The sequence below is a fragment of the Lepisosteus oculatus genome, chromosome 4 (assembly GCF_040954835.1).
Source record: "Lepisosteus oculatus isolate fLepOcu1 chromosome 4, fLepOcu1.hap2, whole genome shotgun sequence".
Lineage (NCBI taxonomy): Eukaryota > Metazoa > Chordata > Actinopteri > Semionotiformes > Lepisosteidae > Lepisosteus > Lepisosteus oculatus.
Window position 1 is genome coordinate 56,765,536 of NC_090699.1, and position 11,683 is coordinate 56,777,218.

General features: G+C 44.0%; 1 protein-coding gene and 1 long non-coding RNA gene across 5 annotated transcripts; one reads left to right on the forward strand and one right to left on the reverse strand.

The window, feature by feature from the left end:
- The first annotated feature begins 170 nt into the window (after positions 1–170).
- On the forward strand, positions 171–11,325 carry asb14a (ankyrin repeat and SOCS box containing 14a). Of its 2 annotated transcripts, none has more exons than XM_015347989.2 (10): positions 171–250; positions 1,326–1,492; positions 2,672–2,724; positions 3,395–3,526; positions 3,926–4,084; positions 4,402–4,647; positions 4,936–5,107; positions 5,866–6,409; positions 8,737–8,890; positions 9,025–9,107. In XM_015347989.2, the coding sequence occupies exons 2-10, from the start codon at positions 1,365–1,367 to the stop codon at positions 9,057–9,059; spliced, it is 1,623 nt and encodes a 540-aa protein (XP_015203475.2). In that variant the 5' UTR covers positions 171–250; positions 1,326–1,364; the 3' UTR covers positions 9,060–9,107. The 2 variants fall into 2 exon arrangements, with proteins under 2 accessions (XP_015203475.2, XP_006631046.2); XM_006630983.3 differs by lacking the exon at positions 9,025–9,107 and adding an exon at positions 10,022–11,325 and having other exon boundaries at positions 172–250.
- Positions 5,286–7,490, reverse strand: LOC107077425 (uncharacterized). Of its 3 annotated transcripts, XR_011189484.1 has the most exons (5): positions 7,316–7,490; positions 6,814–6,908; positions 6,639–6,719; positions 5,824–6,118; positions 5,286–5,546 (listed from the first exon to the last, which is right to left on the reverse strand). It is a non-coding gene; the product is annotated as an uncharacterized lncRNA (long non-coding RNA). The 3 variants fall into 3 exon arrangements; XR_011189485.1 differs by lacking the exon at positions 6,639–6,719; XR_011189486.1 differs by lacking the exons at positions 5,824–6,118; positions 6,639–6,719.
- Positions 11,326–11,683: the final 358 nt, after the last annotated feature.

An 11,683-nucleotide genomic window follows, 5' to 3' on the forward strand; every position in this document is an offset into this window, starting at 1 on the left:
TTTTCAACATGTACTTGAGGCAGCCTACTAGTCTCACATCTGTCTGAGTTACATACAGAGCAGAAGCCCTGTGTCGCTGACGATCATGCAGTCACAAGCAGGGTCATGGAGTGGTACTGGAGAGGTAGCCTGGGACTGTCCCATGATCAGGTATTTATAGCAGGCATATGGTAATAATAGCTCAGCAAAGAGAAACTGAGACCACCCTGCATCTGCAGAAGACAACACCAAAACAGTCCGTTGAGGAAAGGTAAAAGAATTTTAATAACGCCACATTAAGTGGGACAATGAGTTTTTTTTAACATCAAGCCTTTGGTTAGGGGCTGGAGAGGTACCCGTGTGAATTGCTTGCTGCTGTGAAACAGATATATATATATACTGTACCTGTTGGCCTATGTCTGTTTCTAATTTCTAGCTTTCTTCTTCCATCGACAGCATGTAGCATGTTTGGTTCCAGTGACAAGATTTTCTGGAGAATACCTTGACTTCTTTAAAGAAAAGGATATTTCGTAAATTGTCATTTGAAAACAGTTTTAATACCAGTTTTGAAGAATCTGGTTCAGGCGTGAAATGTTTTTGAAGTCTAAGACGTTTTTCAGCTGAAAGAAAGAAATGGAATTTTCTTTCTTAGTTCTGCATAAAAATTAGTTCAGGCTATGTGTAGTAGCAGGTGTCTAGTATAGTAGTCACGGGAGTATAGCTGAATGCTACACTTCCTTCAGAGAAAGATCTGAAGCACAGAACCTAGTTCTACTTTTGTTTTTTTCTAGGAGTGTGATCTAAAAACTGGCACCAGTGTATTTTTCAGCGGCTCTAGAAACAGCTATTGTGAGAAGAGTGTGCCGAAATGGTGTTCTGTGGGTATAAAGCATACTAAATTTCTAATTGATAAGAAAAGTGACAACATCAGGACACCAGTTGTTTGTGTAGTCTTTGTTTCTTGTTTATGTTTTATAAAGAAATTCCATTTACTATCAATGGACACAGGTAAGCATATTGTAACTGTGTCAAAGTCCCTAAAAAGACTTACAAACAGGGAGAGAGCATCCTGTATTTTTTCCAACGATCTGCTCTGATTGTTTAGAAATGACACATTACATATTTACATATGTCATTAAAAAATGAACACATCACATGTCAAATCAAAAAAAAATGGCAGCAGTGTTCTCCAGCAGGGCAGGGCTGCTCCCATTCATTTAATCCGGACATCGTTCTTACCTCCAGCTCATGCACTGCTCTAGTGGGATACATCCACGAATACAGCAGCAGTATCCAGAATTGAGAAGGTCCTCTTTGTGGTGAATGTGTTGTGTTGCTCCTGCCAGAAAGTGAGCTGAGCGGGAGCTGAAGAATGTGGGATTGATATGGATGTCAGTCCGGCACAAAATGACTTTGATGAGGAAGTGGCCACCCAGTACATGATTGAACAGAGCCTGCAGGACTTCCCAAAGGCAGGAGGCTGTGTCGGCTCCATCACAGAGGACAGCTACAGGTAATCCAATCCTATGGCATCTGCATCCATTACCAAACCTATAGGGAATGATGCAGCTCTTTTACTATGGGTCACTGAAGTTTAATACGCCTGTGAGAGGGTGTAAGCATGTTCTCTATGGATCAGAAGAGGTGTGGTGGCTCTGTGGCTAAGGATCTGTGCCTGTGGCTGGAAGGTTGCCAGTTCAAGTTCTGGGGCTGGCAGAGGAATCCTTCTTTGATGGGCCTCTAAGCAAGACCCTTCACCCCAACTGCTCCAGGGCCGCTGTACAATGGCTGACCCTGTGCTCTGACCCCAAGCTTCTCTCTGTGTGTCTCATGGAGAGCAAGTGGGGGTATGTGAAAAAAGACAAATTCCTAATGAAGAAATACATATATGAGAAATTGTAAATGGCCAGTAAAGTGATCTTATCTTATAATATCTATTTTTTATCTTGTCCCGTTCCACCTCAGAGCCGTGGTAGCTCAGATGGCAAGGGCACCTAGCTCCTGACAGGAAAGTCCTGGGTTCAATCCCAGGTAGGGGCCTAGCAATGTAGCTTGCTCTAAATCCTTCCAGATGGCTCCCAGGTCCACTCAGCCTGTTTTCCAAACGAGTACTGTGAGTTAATCCTTCTGGGGGTAATAGGCTGGCTGGAGCATGATGCTGACCACATCACCTCCACTTCCAGTGTCGGATGGTTAAGAAAAATGGTGGCCCTTGCCCCCCATTCCCCATGGGTGTTTATGGACTGAAAAGGAGACCTAACCTACCTATCTCCCTCTTTTCCCTGTCTGTCCGTGTCCTGGCTCCACCACTGAAGAGTGTATTTTACCTTTCTACTTTTCAGTCCAGAGTTAATCTCTAATTACTGTGATTCCATCTCTGAAGCTTGCAGCTCTAACCTGCTTTCTTCCCTTGTTGTTTATTCTGCTCTTTAGGACAGTGAAACAATGTTTTCTTAATGATAGTGGAGCCATTTTACTGCATTAATACATCAGGAAATGTGAAAGAGGTGCAGCATTCAAGAAGAGGGTCAACAGTAAGGAGTGGTATAAAACCATCACTTTATTACCTCTTTGTGGTATTTTTGTATTTCGCAGTATAAAGAAAGTTTAAATGGAAACTTCACCGCAACCAGACTAGTCTCTGGTGAGGCTTCCATTGAGAATAACACTGTCAATTTCTTTTATTCCTCAGGTACCCTGCTAACAGTACAGAAAGTGAAAAGATTTTTGAAGCTATAAAGGCAGGTGAGTAAGAACGGACAATGTGAATGTAACGAGAGCCGGTCCTGACTCCCGTGTAGTGCTTCACACTGGCGTGTACTTTGATGCGGAACCTACAACTGCTGGAATTTGCAGTGATCACCCTTCTCCAGTTCACCAGACATCTAGATGTCACGCTCATTGTGTGATCAGGAAAGGAGGGTGACCATCAGTCGTTTGCAACAATGCAAAATTACTGTCACGCCCTCTGCAGCCAGAGGGCGCTCCTTCTCTGTCCTGTCTCTCATTTCTGTTTCTTTGCTGTCCTTCCGGTGTTTCTCTCTCTCTGGGGCTATACATTTCCCGGTCTTTCATTCTGCCTTCGCTCAGCATTGACGTTCGGATGTCCTGAAACCCACCTAGCACCAGGTTGCCCCACGTCCGCTACCTGAAGGCATAGGTTTCTATACGGCATTCCCTGAACAGCTGAGCCCGGGCTAATCCCCGTCTCGCCACTGCGCATAGGGTCTTTTCGCTCTCCTGCCATTCCATGGCTCGTCCCTTCCTACATCCGTGACAATTACAAATCGCAATGTGTTTGCAGGTGGACACCTGCTGTGTTCAGGGCAGTGTTCTTAATGCCAGTCACTGGTGCCATGTATCACTTCAGCACTATGCCTCAGCCTCTCTCACTCTCCTGTCTCTCCACGCTTAGGCAATGAGAAAGCCCTGCGCCAGCTGTCCACTCACCAGCAAGCTTTCAAAGAGGTTGACAACAGAGGCTGGATCCCTCTGCACGAGGCTGCTGTCCAGAACAATAAAACAATTCTAGAGATCACTTTTGCAGGTACGCATTTCGTCCACAGGTACGCAAGGAGAGAACTTGCAGTTCATTGTGCTGTTTTTTGTAAAGAAATAAGCAAATTTTGTAAAGGAAGGCAGTGTTGTAATCCCATTTATGAAGGATTACACTTCTGATTTTTTGTAAATTCCCTAATGAAAGTTTGCGATTTCATTCACTCTTGCCTTGCTTATGTTGTACGTTTACTTATCTTTGCCATGGTTCCCATACTCATACTAAACCATACCTCTCCGTGATAAACCATGACTTTCATTACACTGTGCTTTACTTCAGTTTTTTCCAGCTTTTACCAAGGCAAATATTTTGCGACATTTTCAGCCATAACACAGATTTCTGTCATGATTTAATGGTTGAGCTTTTGGCTTGTGTGTGTCTGTGCCCTAGCCTCTGGCTCATGCGCTGTGGATTGCCGGACCCTACGTGGAGAGACCCCACTGTTACTGGCTGTAGTGCAAGGCCTAAGGGACAATGCCACCTTCCTGCTGCTCAACGGCTCCAACCCGGATTGCAAAAACGAAGAAGAGGATTCTCCTTTAGTAGCCGGTGAGCTTCTCACCCTCCACTCATTGATTCTTTGGAAGTCTTTTAAAGAAAGCACTGTGTGGTCTTTCATCGGCAAAACCATTACCTCAAATGTTACTGCATTATTTTAGCATCTAATCAATGAATGCTATCAATCATGGCAGAATGCCGACATGTACCAGGTAGAAAGATACGTTGTGTTAAGATTACGGCAGCTGAAATCCTGTCAATAAAAGACAGAAACAGCGTGAATTAGGTATACGATGAAAGAACATCTGTCTGAATAATAATGTTCACCCGCTTAATTAAAGCCTTCTAAACTACTGTTTTGCTTATAGCTATCAAGAATGACCAGTACGACATGGCAACGTTGCTGATCCACTTCAATGCCAGTGTCAACCAACAGGGGGCAAACCAGCGAACGGCCCTGCACGAGGCAGCCCGTCTGGGCAAGGGGAACTTCGTGCAGCTCCTCCTGAACTCAGGGGCAGATCCCGACCCTTGCAGTGCCTACAGGCTCACCCCGCTGGCGCTGGCGGCCCAGTTTGGGCACACAGACATTGTTCAGGTCCTGCTGCAGAAAGGTACTGTGTGCTTCTGAAAGACAAAGCTTCTTACTCGATCACTCCATCGCTTAGACCTCGTAGCTGTGGCGCTGTCTGGGACTCATCTTGTATGTTTATTTTCCATGCTTTACTGAAGCCAAAAGACTATCAGTCAGCCAATATTTAAAGTTTTCAAATTAAATTTCCTTATGGTGTGTAAATATTTTTATGCAAAAATGCATGTGTGTAATTGTTTTACCAGGACATCATATAATAACACATTGCAGGTATTCAACTGTTAGGAGTTAATGTTCCTGTATCCCTCAGGTGCCAATGTGAAGTCCCAGGCCATGGACTCTGCTTCTATCCTCTTTGAGGCAGCAGCATCAGGAAACCCTGACACCATTTCCCTGCTGCTGGAGTATGGAGCCGATGCCAACGTGCCCAAACATACGGGGCACCTGCCCATCCACCGAGTTGCGCATCGCGGGCACCTACTGTGAGCTCCAGCTGTGTATTTACACAGTCATGTGCCGTGCGATGCTGCTCTGACTGTTCAGGCAACACAATTCTGTCAGCATGTCTTTCACACTGGGGAGGGGAGAAGGGTTCTGTTACGCCGGGCCCGTAGGTGGAAAGAAAAAGGGATTGACGAAGTAACTGTCCTCAGAGTCCGATTAGTGGTGAAGATTACAGAGTTTTTTATGTGATTGGGTGATAACAATGCAGTGATGGGAAGAAGAAAGGAGAACAGCAGGCAGCTGAGATGCGCAGGGGAAACAGTCAGATCTGGGCTGGAGACAGGAGGGGATGATGGATAGTTAGCCCGGCCTGCTATCTTTAGCGATGGCCCTGATGAGCTCCTTCCACATGTGGAACGCGCCGTGGTGATTGAGGGTGCTGATGCAGGAGCCCCGGAGCTCATCAGGGCATCACATCTTGTAAAACAAAGACAAAGTGTTTCTATTTCCAGTTGTAATTTATTAACTTCCACACAACTGTTTATCGACAATTGTGTTTACTTTGAGTTTTATGCTAAACATAAACTTTGGTAGCATTCTTTTACTGATTCCACTCTTCACTGGCTACATCAGTGTTTGAAAGCAGCAGTAAAACGCTTTTGGAAGTTCTAATTTTGCTGTTACAAATATTTACTGTTAGTCACAAAACTATCATAATGATAAATAAGAAATGCGAATCACTTGGTGGACTCACGGACTCAGTCTGGGGTCCTTCACGAGCGGCTTCCTCTCCCAGGGCTCTGGAGCAGCTGATCCCCGTGACGGACCAGGAGGCCGTGTGGGACAGTGGCATGAGCCCCCTGCACTCGGCCGCGGCCGGGGGACACCTGCAGTGCCTGGAGCTGCTGCTGAACGCCGGCTACGACGTCAACTTCATGCTGCACCCCCGGGTGCGCCGGGGCTACGACGACCAGCGCAAGTCCGCCCTGTACTTCGCCGTCTCCAACAACGACGTGCGGTCGGCCCGCCTGCTCCTGGAGGCCGGGGCCCTGCCCAACCAGGACCCCGTCAAGTGCCTGCAGGTGGCGCTGCGGCTCGGCAACTACGAGCTTATCAACACGCTGCTGCGCTACGGCTCCAACGTCAACTACTACTGCCGGGTCAACACCACCCACTTCCCCTCCTCCCTGCAGTACGCCCTCAAGGACGAGGTCATTCTGAGGATGCTGCTCAATTACGGCTACGACGTGCACCGCTGCTTCGACTGCCCGTACGGTGAGGGCTCCCACATGCCTCTCGACTACGAGGGCTGGTCCCCTTCTGTCATCAAGGACAACATGGTAAGCAAGAGGGCTGCATGGTCTAGGTACCCTGGGCTACCATCCATCCATTTTCTTACTGCTTCATCCAATTCAGGGGCGCGGGGGAGTAGGAGCCTATCCCAGAAGGCAATGGGTGCAAGGTGGGGTACACCCTGGATGGGGTGCCAGTCCCTGGCAGGGCACGCACAGACACTATCATGTACACAATTGCTCCAGGGGTAATTTTCCCAGAAGCTAGTTAACCCACCTGTTTGTCTTTGGACTGTGGAAGGAAACTGGAGCACGCAGAGGAGACCCACTCGAACATGGGGAGAACATGCACACTCTCCTAGGATTACCGTCAATTCAAAAAATTCAAAAAAGAGAACATTCAGTTGAGGGGGCAGAAGGGTTTGCTTGTGTATCAATTAAATCCAGGTTACCGTATTTCAAAATGCGCTCAAGAGGACACTCCTGTCTCGGGGGTCGCTGGTGATATCCGTACCAGTTGATGTTTGTACCATTTTGAATCGAAAACCTGTAGGGGAAAAAGAATAATGGAAAACCTGTATATTTAAAGATATTTGAAAATTCGGTCCATACAGATTTAAAGGGGCAAAGAGATTTAAAGAGATTTAAAGGGGCAAAAAGAGGACATATCCAGGAAAATCCAGATGTATGGTAACACTAATGTAGCCTTCATTTCACATTTACATACGCAGGGAGCCGATGCGTTCATTTGACACAGATCCCTTGCAACAGGTTTCACATGATTTGGTTATCAAATTTTAAGTTGTAATTAACTCAACTGGTCATTGTTTAAAAGGAAAAAAAGAGTTGTTACAGTGTGAGTTTTAGAAAAAATGGGGAATGACTGTGTTTCACAGGTAAATCTTAAAAATCTTCAGCTCTTACCAGGTTGACAATTCATAAATTCACACTCACCTTCCTGCTTTCCTGACTTTCTTCTACAGCTTTGCTGCTAGAGGTTTATAAGTTATTTTTACTGCGGCTGCCAAACAAAAAATTGATTTAATATAAGCTATTTGTGGCCATTCAGATTTAAAGAATATTTATCAAAAACAACAATAGCATTTTATTTCTTTTAAAAGCTGTAGTGTTGTTTTTATCTATATTCAAAGAAATTTGTCAAGATGGACAGTATGTAATGGTTTTTATAGCCTGTATCTCTTTATGACATCACTCAGTTGGATTATGACATCACAATGAGTTTTTTTTTTGCCTAATCAGTTTCATGTGGATAGCAACAGTGAGGAATTTGTAAATGAACTATTTTTATTAGTGTTAATTTTCTGTTGTGGATAATCAATGCTTCTCATCTAATTTTATGGAATGGACAGAATCCCATTGCAGAAAAAAAGGATGTTTTACTTTGTATTTGACTGTTCTTTAAGTTTTCTCCTGTCTTTGAGATGTTTTAAATTGATTTCTTCTAACTTCTGTTAATTTTTAAGGCCATTTCCTGCAAAGAGAATATAATGTTTAAAGTAGGCTTATAACGAACATTGCCTTTTTTGGCTTGTTTTCTGCATCTTAAACATTAGCAAATCCAGATGTGGGTTTAGATATGAGTACATTTTAAAAAGGCCATCGATAGACTTATTCCACCCTACCCTTGATCACGGTCAGATAATGACATGAGGTAAAACTTCTTGAGATCTACTTTTGAGTTCTTATTTTATTAGTTGTAACCTGTTCTCACTATTCTTGTGATGAGTAATTTTCTTATTCGTTACCTATGTGAGTGTCTAAAAACATGTATCGCTTGATTAAGCATCTTCCGTACTCAGACTGAGGTGTGATGGTCAGTATGGGGAGGGATTTATAACAATTCATAACAATAATGTGAGTTAAATATCCTATTATATCACTTTACAGGGGAACTTAATGGCTGAATATCATTAAGAACTGATGAACATTTATAGAATTGTACGTCTCTCATCTGAAGATTTACATCCTGATTGAGCTTGCGTCTTCAGCCTACACAGCAAAAAACCACAGTCTCATTTACACAGTCAAATTCACACACATGTGCAGCCATACATGTGCAAAACATACATTTAACCTGGCTTGGAATTCAGAGACAGAATGTGGAGATGAATACTCAAATGATGATAGAGAGTAGAGGGATAAAAAATTGTTGGCACAGCTTGCTGTATGGAAACCTTTGTGTTGAAGCTTTCTTCAAGCTTTAGACTTGATAATCAGAATGAATCCATGATCCCTTACCCTTTGTTTTTGGCACATGAGGCATGAGATCTGATAGATGAACACTACAAGGCTCTCTGGCTGTTCTCTCTCTCTCTCTCTCTCTCTCTCTCTCTCTCTCTCTCTCTCTCCTGCAGTTCTGTGAGGTGATCACAGTGTACTGGCTGAGGTATATCTCTGGACAAGTGGTGAGGATCATGCTAGATTATGTTGATCATGTGAAATTTTGTTCCAAGCTTAAATCTGCTCTCATGGAACAGAAACAGTGGCAAGAGATATGTCAGATTCAAGGTAAGTGAGAGGCCTGGAAGTCTTGCATGTGACTGTTCTAGCGTATGGCTGTTAAGTGTGCTCTTATGCTTAGCAGCAAGCTGAAAGGTACAGGTTGTTAATAATGCACTAATCAGCACTGCTCTCCCTTTCAGACCAATTTAGATGTCAAGCTCTTGAGGTATTATGACCTTGTAGGTGAAACACTTCTACTAGATGAGATGGGTATCCTCCACCAGTAAGTACCCAAAACCTACAGATTACTCAGAACGTCCACTCAGTAGTGTACAAAGTGCAGATATGATTTGACCGCAGAATGTACCAGACATGAGCAATCATGCACCAATGCTACAGATATAATGAACCAAATATTTCACTCTGACTGTATTTTCCTCCTGTGAGGAAAAACATATAAGGTAACACTGGAATGTATCTTCTAGTGACTTAGGGATGGGATGGGTTGCTGCTTGTATTGTTTTTGTTTTTGCTAATAAATACGATAGATTTTGTTATCTCCAGCCTCTAAATGCGGACGTCGAATTTTGTTGTCATAACGAAGCAGGATTTTTCCGATTTCGGTCTTCTGTGTTGAAAAGTGCTCAAAATTCACTGGCCACACTTCTCTAATATAGAAAGGGCTGTGTAGCTTACTAAAAGGAGCAAGTTGTCAGTTAATACACCAAAGCATATAGAAGCTTCGCCATTCAAGATGAATGATGCGGTATTTTGAAATTCGACCCATTGTTTGACATCTAAATCAGTTTATTTCGACAAATGGTCTGGAGAGTACTGCGAAAAACCATGCTCTGAATTCAGTGATTCTTGAGGGCCTTCCTCCTGAGTCACCATAAATGTCAAGACAAAGAGAAAATTAATTTAACCCCTGTAACTGAGCACACATGGTATAGGAATATTCTAGGAACCAATCCCAGAAGGCATATTCTACTGTCCAGCTGTCATGGGAAATCACAGATCCATCTTGTCAGGTAATCTAGTCGGAGCCAGAGTCACACACCAGGTCTGCTGCCTGCTTTTGTTTGCTTGGCTTCGTGACGCAAGGGAGTGAGGCTCTACTACGAGTGTGCGGATGGGGGGGGTTCTTGCTGACCACGGAGGAGGGAGTGGCTCTGACGAGGGTCCCGCCGCCCACAGAAAACCCCCGCTGCCTGAAGCACCTGTGCCGCCTGCAGATCCGCCAATGCCTGGGTCGCCTGCGGCTCCGAGCTCCCGTCTTCATGAGCTTCCTGCCCCTGCCCAGCCGCCTCAAGGACTACGTCCTCTACCGAGAGTACGACCTCTACGGCCAGGGCACCCTCCTGGGCTCGCGGTGACACCCCAGCGACCACACGCACCTCCGGGCCTCGGTTCTCCTCAGTCCAGGGAGCAGCGGATTCCCGTTGCTGTCCTGCGCCAGGCCTCCTGAGGGACGGTCACCCCAAGCCACACGATGAGCTTCCCGGAGAAATGGAAGGGGGTCATCATTTCAGAGCAAGGGGCACAGGAGGGTGGAATAATGACATATGACTGATTCCCCTTAGGCACGGTCACATCACATCAGCCCAAAGAAACTAGATTTGTGCTGGCAAATGTCATCATTTCGCTAGACACAGTTTGAAAAGGGGATCTTGCCCCGCCTTTAGCCTGCAAGTCAGCGTATCGCATTTCTCGAATATCTGGTGGTTGGAAAAGCTTGGAAACATTCTTGCCCAAGGGGAAAGTCTGGTTGAAAGGAGCAGAACTCTTTTGTAATCAGATACCTTGTAAGCGTTATTCTTTATGCCTCTATTATTGTCGTTTCTTTTTGTTTCTTATTTTGTTTCCCCATGTTGGCTTCATGGTATGCTTATGTACTAAATGAGCTGCATAATTATATATAGGAGGTTATATCAAATTCACACATTTATTGCATCGCTGTGTTCTTTTTTAAAATTAACATGGGTAACAAAATATTGGTTAAGGAAAACTATTAAGAGTCTGGCAGTTGATACGGCTTGGTGTATTTGTAGAGAATAAGACTCATGAATGATGGTGTTCAATTTGAAAAACACTGGAAAGTAGAGTCACACTCCACTACAATCAGGTGACTAGTATCAAGTCTGAATACAGTAGTAGAACCTTCTGTCGATGATCTTACATTTTTGTTAAAACATCAGGGCATGTATCTACTAACACAATCTCAGGTAGAGTGCACTCTTTAAATTTAAAAGATCATGTTCTTCAATGCAGACACTGTTTAGCCAGATTTTACTTTAAGATTTCTGACGGGTCTAAAGATTTTCACAATCTACCAGTTTCATATTGTGCTAAAGGCAATGGAAATACTTCAGCTGTTCTGCAGCACAGACCAAGATCTGAGAACCATCTCAGATGCACTGTTACTCTAATACCTATTACTTTACTCTGTATTCCCTGTATTTTAGCTAATGCCTTTCAGAAATAAAATACATAAATCCTGAGTCTTCTTGACTTTTTACACCATGCCAAGATGATAATAATTGGGTGATTTTATATCTTGTGTGATAGTATTTCCAGACTGATAGTGACTGAACACTGAATTTTATACAGTGGGCACTGAGAATTTCAATGCCTGAAAGGAATGGTAATAAAGACTATCTGTGTTGGTGGATTATTTAGATTGCTTATATTATCATTAAGCTTCCTTTGAGCCTTTTTTGCTGTACAACAGCCCCCGTGAAAAGGATGGATCATTTCTCGTTATTGGCGTGTTATTCACAGTGGACAGTTGCAAGTCTCATTAGGTGTATGCGGTCAATACAATTATCGTCGTTTTCCTTTTTACTTCCACGGAGGCAA